The sequence below is a fragment of the Podarcis melisellensis genome (assembly GCF_964234715.1).
Source record: "Podarcis melisellensis genome assembly, chromosome: 11".
NCBI classification, from domain to species: domain Eukaryota; kingdom Metazoa; phylum Chordata; class Lepidosauria; order Squamata; family Lacertidae; genus Podarcis; species Podarcis melisellensis.
The window spans coordinates 37,953,493-37,972,895 of NC_138543.1; the positions used below are offsets into that span (position 1 = coordinate 37,953,493).

At 41.1% G+C, this 19,403-nt stretch overlaps 1 protein-coding gene across 1 annotated transcript in view; it reads right to left on the minus strand.

Annotated features, from left to right (window-relative positions):
* CWC27 (CWC27 spliceosome associated cyclophilin) overlaps window positions 1–19,403 on the minus strand; it is a 112,854-nt gene that overhangs the window by 91,546 nt on the left and 1,905 nt on the right. The window contains exons 2-10 of the mRNA XM_081930298.1: window positions 18,585–18,681; window positions 16,760–16,872; window positions 15,445–15,588; window positions 14,590–14,688; window positions 13,113–13,216; window positions 12,797–12,866; window positions 11,198–11,277; window positions 10,852–10,885; window positions 7,020–7,174 (exon numbers count right to left, since the gene is read on the minus strand). Of these exons, the coding sequence (XP_081786424.1) occupies window positions 7,020–7,174; window positions 10,852–10,885; window positions 11,198–11,277; window positions 12,797–12,866; window positions 13,113–13,216; window positions 14,590–14,688; window positions 15,445–15,588; window positions 16,760–16,872; window positions 18,585–18,681 (896 nt within the window). The remainder of the gene's footprint in view (window positions 1–7,019; window positions 7,175–10,851; window positions 10,886–11,197; window positions 11,278–12,796; window positions 12,867–13,112; window positions 13,217–14,589; window positions 14,689–15,444; window positions 15,589–16,759; window positions 16,873–18,584; window positions 18,682–19,403) is intronic.

The following is a 19,403-nucleotide window of genomic DNA, read 5'->3' on the forward strand; positions in this document are numbered from 1 at the left end:
TGGAATATTTGTGTTATCTATTCTGCTAACGTAGCTTTGGAACCACAAATTTACACAGGCATAAGTTTTCACTGAACTTAGTGGTGCTTGCTTATGAGTAGACATATATTGGATTGCACTGTGCATGCACGGTTCTCTCCATGTGTGGACTTGGCTCTGAATAAAGATTTCCAAAGGAAAATTTGTTTGGAAAGATAAATTTCCATGGAACTTGGCAGATGTTGGAGGGGGACAGAACATAGTATTCACCAGCTGCTGCCACTGAACAGCGATAGAGGGGGACAGAGCAACATTCATTTATTTTTCAGTCAGAGTGTGTTGCCTAGAAGCAACAGAGGGGCAAGGAATATTGAATGTATCCCAGCGAAGACACAACTGCTCCATGCTGCTTTTAACTAACTTTAAACAAAATATAAATAAATTATCTTTCACTAAACCTTTCAGAGATGCTGAAGTAAGTGTGTGAAATAACAAAAGCTAAGGAGACAGTCAATGCTTAAAATAAGAAATGCATTTTTATTTTTATTTCTTAATGCATTGCTCAAACCAAAATAGCTTAAAAACAAACAAAAACTGTGACTTTAAAATGAGTGAGGGCCTTTTAAGAAAACTGGTCCCTGCCTATTAATGGACCAATTAAAATGTTGCAATCCTACTTTACAAACCTTTGATGAAACACAATATTGTGTAGGGTGGCCATAGTCTTACAAAATATTGTCATAAACTGTAAAGCCTTTATTTTATCATCTGTTGTTAGCAATCACCACCTCCCTGCTCTTACATACTTCAGCTGAGCTTAGGGACTGCCATATCAACAAACAGCAGAAGAATCAAGCCAGGGTCTATCCATAAATTTGTGGCATGTGAGCTCCACCTACAGGGCAACGGCTTGAATGAAACTTTTAATGATCGATTAAGAGAGGACAGTGTGGGATTTGCTTTAATGATCCCTGGAAAGACTTTTGCTGAAATGCACTGGCAAACATTACAAGATCGACGACCACATTCTAGCACCAACTTGAGGCTTATGTCTTCCTTTACTTTGCAGGGGTTTTCCACCCTGCCCTTTTATCATCACAATATCCCAATGTAGTAGGTTCTGCTGAGCAGTGGCAACTGTTCCAAGGTCACCCAGCAAGCTTCATGGCTGAGTAGCTACAAACCCAGATTTCCCCAATTCCAGTCCAACACTCGACACCTATTGTACTCAAGACTCTTTACAAAGGCCACACTTGGGCACAATGCTAAGCCACAAACCATGGTTAAGTAAGTCTGTGCATGAACTGTGTGCTTGTACATGCAGCTTAAGTGCTCCTCCGCCACCAGTTCCCCATTTCCTCCAATGCAGAAACAAACCATGGAGGGGCTAGTTGAGCAGTACATCTGAACCAGCACTTGTGGTTTATTTCTCTCAAACGCATGCAACTGGGAACAAACCATAGCTTCCGATCAGTGCTGGATTTACATATAAGCTAAACAAGCTATAGCTTAGGGCCCCATTCTCTTGGGGCCCCCCCAAAAAATAAAGGAAGAAAACTGGATGTACATTTCCAAAATATAAGATAAAAAACAAATAAAATGGCTTAGATACCTATTAGGTCCATAAATTACCATATAGCATATATTCAACACAAAAAACAGCGACAATTTGTTGTTGACAAAGGACAGCTGGACATATAAAGGGCCCCATTACCTTCAGTAGCTTAGGGCCTCATCAAACCTAAATCCAGCCATGCTTCCAATCTGCCTTGACTGAAGTGCAAGAAACCACAAGTGCTAATTCAGACATAAACGCTAGAAAACTTTAGGATTTGTTTCCCTGCCGGAAGAATGGAAGAGGAGGAAAGTAGGGCAACTTGCATTGCATACCGCAACACATATGCAGGTACATTTGTTTATCCGTGGTAGAGGGCTTAGCACTGTGCCCAAACAATCCCCAAAACTCCAGTGCTGACACATCAGAATTAGGGTGGCTTCTCGTGTTAAATTTTGTACTTGGAGTGGATAACCAAGAAGAAAATAGATTTGGGTGGCAAACCGAAGCACAAGTGTCTCATGAAGATCGTACTGAAGTGAGCATCCAATTCTTGGTGTTTGCTGCTTCCAAGGTGCTTCAAACAGAAAATAAATAGTTCACCTATTTATGAGACCTTCAATGTAAGACATGGAGTACAGTGATACTTCGGCTTAAGAACAACCCTGTTTATGAACTATTTGGTTTACGAACTCCGCAAAATTGGAAGAGGTGTTCGCGGTTTGCGAACTTTACCTCAGTCTAAGAACGGAAGCCGAACAGTGGAAGGGCACTGGTGGCAGGAGGCCTCATTACGGAAAGCACACCTCAGTTTAAGAACGGTTTCCGTTTAAGAACAAACTTCAGGAACAGATTAAGTTCGTAAACTGAGGTACCACTGTATGTCTTTTCTGTACCAGACCAAAATAAGCAGTTGCCCTGAAACTCACAATTCTTAGCAGTGCAGAACGGCTCCCTCATGAACAGTCAGAAGCAAACAGCGGTTGTTTTATTTTGTGCATTTGATTTGCACAGGGTCTGACCATTGCACCAGACTTGCTGTTAAGTGCCATCTTAAATATAAGCTGCTATTCCAAATAAAGTACTTAACATTTCAACACTTGCTGATCTAACTTTCAGATGAAATGAAAAATTTGATAGCTATCAGATGTTTGACAAAACATTCCCTGAACCTCCCACTGAAGTCATACACCATGGATTCCATTCTGTGGCTGTTGACACCCCAGACCTATGATTCACTGCATGCTTTGATCAACGCATGCTTGAATCAGCATCCTTGAAACTCTCTCTGGGGAATGTGCTGCATCGCCAGCTTCCAGCACATCTGTATAAAGCAAGAGTCATCTTGAAATAAGATGACATGAAGTTCAGTTTCCAATTACTAAATGAAGTCTGTAGTATGCTGTGACAGGCTTTTCCAAGCATAACAGATACTTCAGTGGCTTGCATAATTAATTATATAAGCTGATAACTATGGCTTATTTGACTAACCCACAATATTTGACGAAGGCACGGTGGAAAGGAGGGCACATTAATAAATTAGATACAAATACGTGAAATGTTTTAGAGGAAGGTTTGAGTGCTGCTACTTTAAAACCAGGTCCTACGCAGCCAGAAGTAGATTCTTCAGAACTTATTCATTTGATTTAAAGAATGGTCAAAATGTTTGGCAAAACACATTAATTTTTTGTTTTGGTGGAATCAACAGATCCCTGTTGAACTCATAACTCCCCGCCTCTGAGCCTAGTGAAAGGACTGGGAGTTCGGAGGCAGAAATTCTGCTGAAACTAATAAGGGGGGGGGGGAGGACACGATCATCTTCTTGAATAGAAGACCATTGTGAATGCCATGTTAGGACAGGAGAATACAGAAATAGTAAAATGTGTATTTCTTCTATTTTAAAAGTTTGTCTGCTGATGAAACATGTCCAGGAAAAAAGCGAGTTAAAAAAAAATATTAAAATGAAATTTAGAAGGAGTGGATAAATATTTTGACTCTCAGCCTGTGATTTTACTTTTCGTAGAAAAGCTACTGCTTCCCTGTAAGTTATGAGTACCGTATTTTTCGCACCATAGGACGCACCGGACAATAGGACGCACCTTGTTTTAGAGGGGGGAGAACAAGGGAAAAAAATTCTTCCGCTCTCTGACCAGTGCCCCTTCAGCAAAGCGGCAGGAAGCGCTGCGCAGAGAGTGGGAGAATTTCCCCCCTCTTGTTTTCCCGCTCTAAAACAAGGTGCCATTTAAGGTGTGTTCAGGTGGCTACCTTGGAAGCCTGGAGAGCTAGAGGGGTCAGTGCGCTTCAGGTTCCTTTCGACCTGCTCTTTGGGGCTGGCGGGGGGAAGCCCACCACCAGCCCCAAAGAGCAGGTCTGGGAGCAGCGGAAAGGCGCAGCGGAGAGGCTGCTGCCATAGTCACGCGTCACTTCTCCAGCTGGGAGAGGGTCGCGGGGCTATGGCTTCTTTATCCCCGTCCGCGCTCTCCCGGCTGGAGAGGTGACGCGCGGCTATGGAGGCTCCTGCCAGAGCCGCGCGTCGCCTCTCCAGCCGGGAGAGCGCGTGCGGCGCTAAAACAGCCCCTCGCGACCCTCTCCGGGCTGGAGAGGTGACGCGCGGCTATGGAGGCACCTGCCTGAGCCGCGCGTCACCTCTCCAACCGGGAGAGGGTCGCGGGGCTATGGTGTCTTCGCTCCATAGGACGCACACACATTTCCCCTTCATTTTTGAAGGGGAAAAAGTGCGTCCTATAGAGCGAAAAATACGGTACTTTGGTTTTTATATCTTTGAATACATATACACACCCTCCAGAGTATACGTAATTGCATTGCCACTGCTTAGGGGGCTAATACAGTTTTCAAATGAAACAGAACTCACTGCTAATATCTAAGAAGTGACATTAAGAACTGCAGCAACTGCTTTTTATCACAGCATACTTTTGAGATTAGAAACATTGATTTTCAAAAGATTTAAAGAAGTGATATTTAGGCTGAAGCATACAAAATGCTGAAATTAAACTCCTAGGAAGAACTATACTAAATTTAATTAACAACAACAAAAACAACAACTAAAATAGACTGGGTAAACTTTGAAAGAGAAAGTGACTGAGGTACGTACAATACAATGTATCTTAATAAACTGTGTGGCCATGCAACAGATACCTTAAGTATTAAAGCCAAATTGGAACCGAGAGCACATTTAAATAGATCACATATGGTCTAAAAGAACTAGCAGTTGTCAAAATAGTGTTTAAAAAACAAAAACAAAAATGCTCTTATGGCAAAACTACACATGACATTCCAGTCACATGTACTTGGATTTATTTTTTATTTTTTATCCAAACTCAATCACTGCATATTTTTCCAAGTCCAAATTTTTCCTAGCCTGCCCCAGCTTGGCCCTGGGCTCACGTATATTGTTTCAGGTGGCTTTTAAAACCATGGCAGTTTAAAAAGGTGTTTTGGCTGATCATTTTTCTGGTATACAGTATTGCTGATGTTCTTGTTTTAGTAGCCCTTTAGGAAGTAATTATTGTAATTGATATAGGGTTGTGCTAATCACGCTGGTTTTCTGACTGGGTCACATATAGGGATTGTGAGGTTTGGGATCTGTTAGCCACCTTGAATTTCTTTTTAAAATTAGGTAGGCTGTAAGTTCTTTTTTAAAATAAAAACACTCACCAAAAAACAAAAGTTAGAAACAGAGCACTGTCTCAAGTACAGCTGTATAAAAATGGTGGATGTGCAATGCTGTGAAAAGCATACTGCACCTGTGATTACTATGGAAGTGTACAAGTTAGTATTTATTGTCTAGTCAATAGCTAGAGGCTGTGGTCTAGGTTCACCAAAACAACATGAAAGATCTTAGCAAAGCTGGAACAAACAAAAAGAAAACACTGTGATATTCCTTGAGTAAGAGAGACGTCGAATCAAAAGCTCATAACGATTCAAAGATGCCAAAAAAGGGTGTTACCTGCCCTTCACAAAATTCTGCCAAGAGAAATCAGTACTAGGAAATGTCATAAGTAAGTAACATTTTGATTATTTGGTGAACTGTGCTAAGTGTTATGGCCGTGAGAGAAGAGCTTGGGCCTCTGCATGCTGTACATTTCTGCGTAGTATATGCTTTAACGTTGTGAAGGTTTCTCAACAGACAGAGAAATGAACAGACTTCTGCAAACACTCCTCTGGCTTCCAGGGCAAGGTATGTGGATTACACCTATAAGCACCCATGTACAACAGGTTAGTATTACCACATGCCAGGCATGGACTCTTGCACTGACGCAGCTGGGTCCCAGGTGGGCCCATTCAATCTGTCCAAAAGCTTTGCACACTAAGCACACGAAGATGGTAACCAGTGTGGTGTAGTGGTTAAGAGCGGTAGATTCGTAATCTGGGGAACCGGGTTCGATTCCCCGCTCCTCCACATACAGCTGCTGAGTGACCTTGGGCCAGTCACACTTCTCTGAAGTCTCTCAGCCCCACTCACCTCACAGAGTGTTTGTTGTGGGGGAGGCAGGGAAAGGAGAATGTTAGCCGCTTTCGGACTCCTTTGGGTAGTGATAAAGTGGGATATCAAATCCAAACTCTTCCTCTTCTTCTTCTTACTAATTAAAAAGCACCACCCTAACCAGCTCTACGAATAAGATACCTTGTGTCAGTGCACAACTACATGGCAAATGGTACATTGAAGGTATATCCTGGGAGTTTCTTAGCTGTGGCGCTAACTTATGGATCTGGGCCCACTTCTATAATCAGCTAACAGCTTATAAAATATGATAAAACATAAGCCAAGCAGATGACATTATGACAATACTCTTTACACACACAAGGTTAATAAGCACTTTGCTACTGAGGTCAGAAACACCCAGGTTTTGCTTATTACTTCATAATAACAACTATCTAGAAAAATAAAAATGTATGCTTGCAAATGTATGCTGCAACCAAGTGTTGTAGTGTGGCGTGCCCTCTGTTCAGAATTCCAGCCTCTCCATTTCATTTTTCCTCTCCCACTCTAGATTTGCACCCGTTCCCCACTGCAACAATCAGCATTCCACAGCCAATGAGCATGCTCAGTGCTCACTGGGGTCATTATTGCCCCTCACCCTGGGTTGTGTTTCTTCTCCTGAATAGTTTTTGTACTTCTACAAACTGCAGTGTTCCCACAAGCCTGCTGATATATCCTTTTTTGTGCAGGCTTGACACTGGTTTGGCTACTTCAGCAATGTCACTCACAGCTTGAACACTGGAAATAGGGAGAACGGTATACATATATGCTGTAGCTAATCAAAAGCTTTCAATGGTGGGGCCAGAGAGAAGAATGAAAATATGAAGAGATGCTCTTCTAAAAATGTTAACCCAAAAAATCATCTGAGGAACAAACTTAAGATCAATTTACTCAATTTACTCAGCATTTTATTTAAGTATCAATGGTGGAATATTTGAAAACGTTACTTTGCTACAGTTAAGCTCAAAATAATGCATTACCCACCTGCGGCTACTTTTCTTCTCCGTTTCCTTCTCTTTACTTGTTTTTTGAGCTGTTAGATCAGCATCTTTCTTTAACTTCTTCATAATGCGTTCTTTCATTTGATACTTCTCATCACTATCAATTTCTTCATCTTCTTCACCATATGCACCCTCTTCCTGCCAAGCAAATAGGCTGGTTTGATAAAATATCCATTCACTGCTCTTCATACACATGACAACTTCAGTTCATCACAGGAAGAGTATTTCAAAGACAATAGACATCAGAGAGCACAACTGTCTAAAACAATGTGATACTTACATGAAGAAAAGAGATTTCTAATCATTTTAAGCTCTCCTCAAGAAGTAGTTAAAACTCAAAGTACCTAGGGGTGCACTTGACCTCCAAAAATTTGAATTTATTTAAGGACAACTATGAGAAATGTTGGTCAGAGATAAAAAGAGATCTGGAAACATGGTCAAGATTAAAACTTTCCTTGTTGGGCAGAATAGCTGCTATAAAGATGAATGTATTGCCGAAAATGCTATTTTTGTTTCAGTCCCTCCAGATCGTGGATAAGGTGGAATGTTTTGGAAAATGGCAGAGGGATTTATCTAAATTTGTCTGGCAGGGCAAAAAGCCCCGAATAAAGTTTAAAATACTAACAGATGCGAAAGAAAGAGGGGGGTTTGCCCTGCCGGACTTGAGGTTATATTATGAAGCTGCAGCCCTCTGCTGGTTGAAGGATTGGATCCTATTGGAGAACACCGACGTCCTTGACCTGGAGGGATTTGATAATGCTTTTGGGTGGCATGCATATTTGTGGTATGACAAGGTTAAAGTTCATAAATTGTTCAAAAACCATATTGTCAGAAGGGCAATTTTCATGGTCTGGTCAAAATACAAAGACTTATTGGAGAGTAAAACTCCGAGGTGGCTCTCACCGATGGAGGCCAAAGCACGTAAAAGACTCAATATGGAGGCCCACTGGCCTAAATATTGGAAAATAATTGAAAAAATTGGAGATAAATGGAGGTTACAGAGTATGGAAAAGTTAAAAAACAAGGTGCGAGATTGGTTGCATTATGCTCAAATCCAGGAAGTTTTTAAAGCAGACAAAAAAGTGGGTTTTCAGGAGGAAAAATCGAAACTAGAAACAGAGTTGCTTGAGCCAAAATCCAAGCTAATTTCGAGAATGTATAACTTGCTGCTTAAATGGAACACACAGGATGAGATTGTCAAATCCTCTATGATAAAGTGGGCACAGGACTTGGGGCATAACATTATGTTTGAAGACTGGGAAAGGTTATGGAACACCGGAATGAAATTCACGGCATGTACTGCCTTGAAGGAAAACATTATGAAAATGATATACCGGTGGTACATGACCCCAGTCAAGCTTGCAAAGATATATCACCTGTCCGATAATAAATGTTGGAAATGTAAGGAAGAGGAAGGGACATTTTTACACCTCTGGTGGACCTGCCCGAAAGTGAAGGCCTTCTGGGAAATGATACATAATGAACTAAAAAAGGTGCTGAGATTCACCTTACCTAAGAAACCGGAGGCCTTCCTTCTGGGCATGGTAGACCAGAGGATGGTCAAGAAAGATAGAACTTTCTTTATGTACGCTACTACAGCAGCGAGGATTCTGTTGGCAAAGCACTGGAAGACACAAAATCTACCCACATTAGAAGAATGGCAGACGCAGCTGATGGACTATATGGAGTTGGCTGAAATGACTGGCAGAATTCAAGACTCGGGAGAAGAAGAAACGGAGGAAGTTTGGAAAAATTTTAAGGACTATTTGAAAAAGCATTATAAGTTGTATGAATGTTAAAAAATGCTCCTTTCTAGGAAGGTATACCTTCAGTATCGGCAAATTTCTGAATTGATAAATAAGACACTATAAGACAGAAGTGAGGTAACGAAATATTTTTATTGTGTGGAAATTAAAAATTAACGCAATTGTATCGAAATGTTTACAACAGATAACACGATAAAATGGAAGATATATTGTTATGTATAAAACAAGTCAACAAATTGCTGAGGTTTTGGTTACACAGGGAATGCAGTGCTCGGGAGATGGGGGAAGTCCATTGGATTTATGGAAGTATGTATTTGAAAGTGGAAATTTGTTTATCAAAAACCTAATAAAATATTTATAAAAAAAAAATAAAAAAAAGAAGTAGTTAAAACTCCTGTTCTATATTATTATTATTGCTCATTATTATTATTCATTATTGTTGTTGTTGTTGTTGTTATTCTATCTTTTCTGCAAGGGGCTAGAGGTAGCAAATGAGTACATGGTTTCACCATCTCCCCATTTTCTTCTCCCAATTACCCTGTGAGGTAGGTTAGGCTGATAGTGACTGACTAAAGGTCACCCAGTGAGCTTCATGGAGCAGTGGGGATTCGAGCCCTGGTCTCCTAGGATCTAGTAGAACCACTACATTGCAGTTTTTTAAATGTGACAGAATATGGTTTCCTCTTCTCCAGCATACTCGAACCAATACTCAAACCAAGCTGGTTCAAAGCAGCATTTTTCTTTCATTTTCCACATCATTATAATCTCATCTTATTCCTCAGCACTGTGCAGATATCCAGATTACAGTATATACCAAGTTGGAGAGCGGGATGGTATTCGTGCACCATCCCACTCAACATCTGTGAGGTATAATTTATGCCTGTGGCTCATATGCAAAAGGGGAGCCCAATGCTCAAAGGCCAAATCCACAGGACCTACACGCCACAAGATCTAGATGTGAAGGACCCACATTCACAGAGGCCTCTCCAGATTAGTATTTGGTTTTTGATGGTCGTTTATGTAACATGTCATTGGTGCGTTAGTAATGAATTTATAGAGAACTTGTATGCAGAGCATTCTGCTTTATTAGTTGTTCCCCAATGCTTCCCCAATGTTATCACTGTCTGGAGGGGCACTCTTATGCTCAAACAAAACAAAAGCCGGACAAAAGAACACCAACAACCCCAGAAAATCTGTGATATGAAGTTAACAGGTTTTCAGTAGGAAGCTACAGGACATCTGTATTGGATGCTTTAGTTGAGATTCCTGCATTGCAGGGGGTTGGACTGGGTGACCCTCAGGGTCCCTTCAAACTCTATGATTCTATGATTCTATGACATTCACCAACTGGAAGCGAAGCTGTATGCCCGCCCTGTAACTTGTGAAGGTGTGAACAGTATTTAAAGCCCTGCTAATATAATGAGCTGAACCTCCAGTACTTTGGCCACCTCATGAGAACAGAAGACTCCCTGGAAAAGACCCTGATGTTGGGAAAGATGGAGGGCACAAGGAGAAGCAGATGACAGAGGATGAGATGGCTGGACAGTGTTCTCGAAGCTACCAGCATGAGTTTGACCAAATTGCGGGAGGCAGTGGAAGACAGGAGTGCCTGGCATGCTCTGGTCCATGGGGTCATGAAGAGTTGGACACGACTAAACGACTAAACAACAACTATAATGAGCGCAAATTAACATGAATGCACAATATAAAGGACACCTGGAGGCCCATCTCATCAGAGTGAGTGGCAAAGCATTAGAGCGATGGAACAGCACAGCCCCTATTCTTCACTATGTGTAAAATTTGAGCATCTGTATACAGTTCTTCTCCACTGGGTAATTTTAGTTTAAACCATTTTTGTGCTGTGTACTTTGCATGGACTCAAAGCAGCAGACGTCAACACAAGGTGCTTGTTTTGACCTAAAGGAATCACCCACACTCAGAACCACTGTCCTGGTGGCAACATGTATAAGCTTCAGTGTGTGACTTTCCTGAGAATATTACAACTTCACAGCAAAATGGGCTCCCTATTGAAGTAGAAATGCTACTCACCTCATCCGAGATATCACTGTCATCTGCTTTTTCACTGAAAGGAAATGCAACTTATGTAAGTAGATTCTTCTCTAACGTTACTCGAATTAGCTTAATGAAATAAAAATTGAATTTAAAAGTACACAGGTAGAGATGCAAACCTTTTAAAAAAACAACAACACTGAGTTCCACACATCTACATATGTACCTAGCATACAAAGCAGGGGCAGAAAAACGGTCTAGGGTTAGCCCCCTAGATCTAAAAAGCAAGAGTTAGGCAAGTGGACAGGTAGTTGTGAGTTTACGGTAAAGAGATCCAGCCTCCCCCAAGTTGACATAGCTGCTGATTAGCAAGTAGTATATTAACCTTTCAATGGCAGGTACTGAGCTCAGATGCGGATCGTCTTTCAGCAAGTCGTGACTGCTTTTGCTTTTTCCTTTCATATTCTAAAAAAGAAGAACATGATGATGAGATGCAGAACAATGAGTAGGGGGGTGGAAAGGGGTCAGGGGGAGAGGAATCACTGTTTTAACCTCACACAAACTAACTGAAAAAATATAGCATCACTCTCCTGTAAAACACATTTGTTCTTATCCTAAGAGGGCTTATAACAATTAATAAAAATTGTACCATAACCAAACTACAAAAGACTAAAATGAAAACAGAATGACTGCAGTTAAATAAATTTCCAATACAGTATTGTTCATTGCAAATGTGCCCTGAAATGAAACAATTGTGATGTGCTGCTTAAAAAACACTGCAGTAAACTAGCAATGTAAACTCCCTCCCTCTGCTCGGGAGCAAGTTCCACAATCTTGCTGCCACCACCAAGAAGGTCTTAAGTCTTAAGTCACCACCTCAGACAGAGAGGGGGACATAAAACAAAGTTTCCCTACATGAGCTAAGGCAGAGATGCACAACCTTGTAGCCTTACAGATGTGGAAGGACACTAGCTCCAATCAACCCCAGTCAGTACAGCTAAGAGTCAGGGGTGCTGGGAATTGGGACTTCAACACCTAGAGTGCCACAAATCCCTGAACGATGACATATAAATGTGATCATGATGACATATAAATGTGATCATGTAGAAAAGAGTGGTTTGTAGGTATCAGGTACTAGACCACACAGTGTTTATGGGGGGTCATATTCAGTATAATCAGCACTTTGCATTGAGGCAGAAAACCAATCAAGAGCCAGTTGTGAAGGACTAATTCTCTAGCAGCAAAGTATTACAATAATACAACATTTATAAGGATGCATGGTAAGCACATCCATCTCTATATTCATGTTTTATCTGAACTTGGCAGTGTCTTGTATCAAGTGTGACATGTTGGTTCACAAAGCTCTACCAAAGGGGTGGGGAACCTTCAGTTTGCAGGCCAAACGTGGCCTGCCAAGGGTTCAAAGTAGGCCTGAGAGACAGTTTTCCCCGAACCACCCCACCTGCCCCACGCTTGATGTCATATGTAACAGTAGATATGGGGCAGGTAGAGATGGGGCAGGCAATGCATCTTAAAGTGCGCTCCCCATGGGGCAAAGGAAGCAGGCTTTGGCTCAACTGCTCATCATCCACAGGGAAACTTGCACATGGAGCTGATGCCTGCAGAAAGAAGGCTAGACCCAAAGCATCCTGGACTGGTTGTGTGTGGAGGAACTGCAGGAAGAAGGCTTTGAGTGATGGGTAGTAATCTGCAAACCCTGCATGGTGCTCTGAAGTCCCAGTGCCTGGACTTCAAAGCACCCAATACCTGTTGTCATGTCAGGTGAACTGTTATGTGGACAGTCTTGCCCACCTGTCAAATCTGGCTCACAAGCCTGGGTTTGATAAGTATCTGGCCTACAGAGGCGAAAAGGCTCCCCACCCCTGCTCTGTAAGGTAAAGGTTCTGTGAGGAAAGGAAGTTATTCACAAATATAAACAAGCAAAGAAGCATCACAAAAATATATCGTTAGCCTGTATCTATACCTGGCTAACTCTGTTGACTTCTACTTCTTCCTCTTCAGCTTCTTCTCCAAATGAAAGCAAGCTAAAATTCCTTTCAAAAAAAAGAGGGGGGGGAACAGTATTATCTTATACAGATTGTTTTCCTGGAAATTACATTACAGAATACTTTTGAACAAAATACCCCATTCAAAGGACTAAAATGTATAGAGCTTTATTGCTTTAACTTCACAGGGTATAAATAAGGGTTTGATCATTCAGTGGCGATATATAAATAGATCTTAGTTTTTGTTCACCATGTTAATATTGAGTTTGTGGAGCCATCACAGGCTATAATTACTTTGTGCCCTTGGATTTTGCTTTCTTCGCTTCTTCAGCTGGTTTCTCATTCGTCAGCTTTTTACTGGTTCTCGGAATTATGTCATCAAAAGGATTAAATAAAACCTAGAAGAAAAATATTTCAGAAACCCTCTTTCAGAACTTCCCATTGTGATAAGTAATCCTGATTTTAAAACCTTCCAATCGCTGCAGTAAAACAGACAGCGAAGAATTACAACTCCAAGAGTTACAATGCACAAAACCACCACACACAGAGACGCAGTTTGCACCACGGTTTAGCGTAACATGCATGAGCTGGAACAAGCCTGAGGAAATCCCACACTGGATCAGAGGCAGAACGCAGTGGCATGAGGGAGAGGAGAACGCATGTTCCCAAACCCTTCACAGCCTAGGACCCTGAACCCACTACATGGTCATCATCAGTTCAGGCCCTGCTCTGTAGAACCTTCACTAATTGTTCCACTCCCTGAATGAGGTCGGATATTAAATCTCTCTGATAGCATTCAGAGGGTTTCATCTACCATACTTTTCCGTGTATAAGACTACGTTATTTTCTTTAAAAATCATGCTTAAAATGGGGGTCGTCTTATACAAGGGTAGTGAATAGGGTGAACGTTTGATTGGTTGCTACCCTGGCTGTTATTGGTAGCTGCATCAACGGGTGGTATTGATTGGCTGGCGCTGTGGCAATTGGACGGGCGATTGACAGCTTCTGCCGGCAAGGGGAGAGACTACAGGCAGATTTTGTGATGTGTGCGGGTGAGCGATTTTCAGCAAGCACCCCCCCCCCAAAAAAAAAAGCTCAACAACTCTTGGGCAACCTCTGCAAGAGAAACTCAACAACTTTGTGCCATCTCCCATTTTTTAAAGTTTGAGTCCCCAAAAATACACGGAAAAATACAGTATTCTGTATTGCCTTTGGCAGTTAAAATGAGTCACACTGCCATGGGCTACAGTCTGCATTAGCAACCTACGGATTTTTTGTGGAATTGTGCTGAAATAGATTTCTTAATTATTGCCTTTTATGCTTTCTTATGTAATTTTAAGTATATTATGGTTAAACAAGCTCCTTTGGCCTTAGCAAAAGCTGCAAAAAACCCAAATATGTGTCAGTCTTACAACCTTTGGTAACCTGACGTAGTCTAATATCACCCTAAATTTTACTCAGAGTAGACATATTGAAATTAATAGACCCAACTTAATCGTGTTCATCAATTTCAATAGGTCTGCTCTAATTAAAACATAGCTGAATACCACACATAGTCAATTCCAAAACTGCAGGTATTAAATATACGGCTTTTAAAATGATATTACAAATGGCAGACACAGATGCATATTAATAGGCTAAAATAACTGTATAAAATACTCATTCTGATCACTGCTTTGAGATAAACAAATATACAAATAACATTTAATTGTGATGGTTTGAAGGCAATGAAATATATATTTTAATCCATTTTAGACAATATTAAACCTACCTCAGTACTTTTTATTTTATGTGGGTTGAGTGGTCTTTCATCTGCATCTGTTTCAACCTCTGTGAGTCGTAACATGTTATATATGGTATCTCCAGTAATCTGTCAAATTAGAAGAGGGTTTTTTAAAGCTTAAATTATTTTCAAAGTACATTCTGGATAGTTTTAGAAAGCTTGTATGTTTTCTGTTAAAAAGTCATTATCAGTTTGACAGCACATAAAATGAATTTATACTTTAGATCAATGTAGCCTTTTTCCACAGTGAGAAATGCAATTGGAAAAGGTGCAGAGTTTACAAACATACGGGTATCCCAATGCCTGACATAAGAGATATATATGCTAGGGCTAAGCCAAAACAAATGCATTTAAGGGGAGGATCTGTTCCCTGCCTTGCAGGCCTTTTCCCACATGGCCTGGGAGGGTGGGGCCCTGACTGACTCCAGCTACAAAAGCTGAGGCTGCTGGACACTCTTGGGTTGGGCTATTGTTTACAGGGGTTTGTTGCTGTTGTTGATATTCATTTTTAGTATCTTAATCTTTAGATCGTATGATTTATGTGGACATTGTTCAATCTGGATGTGTATCTTCTAGATGTGTTTTATTTTTTGCTTATGACTGCTTTTGTTATGTAAATCTTTTCATGCTGTCAGCTGCCTTGAACATGCCTTTAACTATGGAAACAAAGCGTACAAATAAAATTATTGTGATGAGGGTATCCAAACACCTAGCCCTCCCGCTCATCAGAGACTGCATTTGATGAGTTCTGACAGCTCTTGGTGGATTTTCTTCGCCAAGGTTGCCCCCACAACCAAATTCAGGCAGACAAATAACGGGGCTTGGGACAGAAGTCTTTCAGACCTTTCCAAAGATGGTGTGCTTGTTGTTAAGTTCATCTGCCCGAGCCAAAGTAAAGAAGAACTGGCTGCCATTATCGTGAGGCCCGGCATTTGCCATGGCAACCAGTCCCCGCCGAATAAAGCGCAACCGTGAGTGGAATTCATCCTGCAAATTAAAGAGGAAGAGCAATTAGTGCACAAGTTTAATCTGCTCTTGTTCATTCCACAGCTTGTCCGTTGATGCACCTCTGGAATACAACATCAAAAACACTGTTTGCAGCCAAATCCCAAAGCAATAATCACTTTCATTATCGACACCAGCTTATCTTCCATGGAAAAACTAGACATCATTAATTAACACAATAAAAAAATTGTTCCAATTTTAAGGAGTTGTGATATAGATAAAAGTGGTGTCTTTTGGAAGAATGCAAATATTGAAAGTTACATCTGAAGTAACAAGTTCAAGAGGGTCTATCCGAGCTAGCGAGTAGGAGGAGCAGTTCTTAATTCTAGAAGCACAACATAATTATTTGTTTCTTTCAGAAACTTTTTTTAAAAGCTTTCTCATGGTTATTTGTACTTATAGACAGGAAATCTTGAAAGATGACTATCTGTTCTTCCTTCCAAGCTTGGCAATTAAGTCCCATCCTTTCATTCTATGAACAGCCTACATTTCACTACAATTGTTTAGAATGCCATTTTATATGCAAAGTTCTAAAAATGGACAGGAGCAAGAATTATTATTATTATTTGGTTGCTTTCCTCACAAAAGTGACCCTAACTAACCCCAAACTTTGACCCAGATCTAGCCACAGGTTAGTCATTTTAGTCCTGCCAGTTTCAATAGGACTCAAATCTCATGTGCTCAAATTATCTCACAAAGAAATAAAGGGAATTAAAAGTCCTACACACTTTTACAAATCCCACCAAGTGCAATGGGGCCTACTGAGAGCCAGTGTGGTGTAGTGGTTAAGAGTGGTAGTCATGTAATCTGGGGAACCGGGTTCGCGTCTCCGCTCCTCCACATGCAGCTGCTGGGTGACCTTGGGCCAGTCACACTTCTGTGAAGTCTCTCAGCCCCACTCACCTCACAGAGTGTTTGTTGTGGGGGAGGAAGGGAAAGGAGATTGTTAGCCGCTTTGAGACTCCTGAAGGGGAGTGAAAGGCGGGATATCAAATCCAAACTCTTCTTCTTCTTCTTCAACTGCAAGCTATGTGTGCATGGGGTGGGCAGCTAACTGTAGCTGGGAGATTTATTAAATCTTAATCCATTTTAACCAAAGTTCAACAGCAGTGGAATAAGTGGACAATAAAACCCATTGAAAACAGAGGTTTACCTTAAAAGGGGCCCCATAGATAGATTCTCCTCCTGACCCAGTACCAGTTGGATCTCCTCCTTGCACTATAAACTCAGGTACAACCCTGTGAAATATTGTGTTGTTGTAATAACCTGAAAAGAAAAACGGCATTAGAGTAGCTAGCATGGACTGTATACCTTTCATTATAAACAGCATTTTGGTTTCTTGCCAAAATTTTATTCCTTCAAAATATCTCTCCTCTTAAAATCAGCTGCATATGCTAATTCTGAAGAAGCTAAAACCCAAACTACCAAAACCACTTAGTTCAGTTACGAAATTTAAAAGGATTATCTTTAATACTGTTAATAAATTCTGTTGTCCACAAATACAGTGGTACCTTGGTTTATGAACTTAATCCGTTCCGGAAGTCTGTTCTTAAACCAAATCTGTTTTTATACCGAGGTGCGCTTTCCCTAATGAGTCCTCCCACCACTGGTGCCCTTCCACCACTCAGCTTCTGTTCATAGACTGAGGTAAAGTTCACAAACCAGAACATTACTTCCGGTTTTGCAGAGTTCGTAAACTGAATAGTTCATTAACAGGACTGTTCGTAAACCGAGGTACTACTGTATTGGCTTGGTTACTAGCCAGCCTCTCTTAGTCCTCACTACCAACTCTCCCCAGTTTCTCTAGCACATGCACACAGGACTTTGGGAAGAGGCTGAGGTTAGTTCATACTGCAGCAGAAAGGAGAGAAGGAAGGAAAGTGCAGGCGACTTGACTGCTGCTTTACCCCTTTTGCAAACTGCATCCCAAGTGAGGGAAACCCCAAGCCCTCTGCTAATCTCAGAGGACTTGAGAGAGAGGCAGAGTCTTGCTTTAGTTGCATGGAAGTTTGGATAAGAAACAACTGAGGTGATTCCCGGGGTTCTCTGATCCTCCTTAAAACTAAAATGAATCCTCTCTAAACCCCCTGAGCTTATCAGGTGAGTTAAGGGGACGTTGAGGTCGTCTTTCACTTGCATGTAATTTTGGAGATCAAAGAAACATTAAGTGTTTCTCCCATTGTTTATCCAAACCTCCTCCATGCAAGAGAAATGGGTCCACTTCTATTAAGTGGTGTTTCAAGTTGCAGAGTGCTTAGAGATGAAAGATGGATTTTCATTTTACTTGTAATGCAGTTTGGAGGAGAGGAGCAAATGCGGCCAGCCTCATGAGGCAGAGACACTCAACTCTGGGGAGTGACACTGCAGATGCCTGCTGTTATCTTAAAATACTGTTTTCGTATCTTAAAATACTGTTTTTGTCTGTTTTTCTAACTTTGACTCTTGGCTACCAATCAATATGACAGTGGCTGCATTTGGGCATCACGATAAACCATGGTTTATTGTGCAAGGAATGAGCCCAGCCTGTCAACCTCCACTCTGCATGCTCAACATTCACATCGCCTCTTCCAGCAAGCCACAAAGAGATTGGAAGTTTTTGCTTCTGATTTCAATTAACCACAGTGTCCTGCTACACTCAAAACTAAACTGTGGTTTACATTAACAATGCGTTGTTGAAACTATCAGCATTAAACAAACCACAGTTAACAGAAGACTGTTGGGTTCAGATGATCCGGCACACTGTCGTTAATTAAAGTCCTTCTCATGGTCACACCATAGGAGAAACTTGCAAGCCAAGGGAGGCGCTAGACTAGTTCCCATCATGATAAATAGTGGAAAACTGCAACAGACTATAAATAGGTTATTTAATGGTCCACACACACACACACACCACTTTAAGGACTAGGCATTCCCGTAGATGTTTGGTGCCTTAAATTGCATGCACAACATAATTAGGTATTTTCTGTCTTAATCATTACCTTCCATGCAAAGCTGAATAAAGTTCCGACACGCTTTGGGGGCTTCCTTTGACCATAGCTCAATATCAATATCTCCAGCTGTCGTTTTCAATAAAACCTGTAGAAGAGAATATGTATTTTACAAATATATACAGTATGTACTCCTAGAAAGTATGGTTTGCATTCTGCAAGCTTAACTACTTTCCTGGCTGCAACTAGAAATACATCTTGCCTCAGAGTACTGCCTTAAAAACAAGAAAATGAGTAAGTTTCGTGTACAGGTAAAGGATTCTATTACAAGTAGTGGCAACAGTGCCCTTACGGTAGGGGTGGCACTGTATTCACAGGAATGGGGAGAGGTGCGGTCAGGCAAGCTCTGGGTTGGTGAAACTGAAATCACACAGATGACAGCACACATACAAATGCCGTCACTAGCAACTTGGAGCTCTCCCACCCTTGCCCTCCCTTCAACCAACCCTATTCCAGCATTTAAAAAAACGAAGTGGTAATATAATGGGTGTGTAAGATGCAACACTAATCAACTGTCTCTGGCAAGCATCCATGCATATATAGTAAACATAAATGCACAGGTTATTTAGCATGCTAGAATTAGCCTATTAAGTTTTAAGTTTTCAATTGTGTTGACAAACTGTAAAACAGTCTCATATACTTTAAAAAAAATCCAGGAAGTCTTCAAATTTGTTTGACGATAGCATTGAACATTCTATTAACAGTGTAATCCTGTGCATGTCTACTCGGAAGGAGGTGCTGTGTAGCCATACACAAGACTGAACTGTAAGTGTTCTTTATTTATTTTCCTACACCATATCAAATATTTCA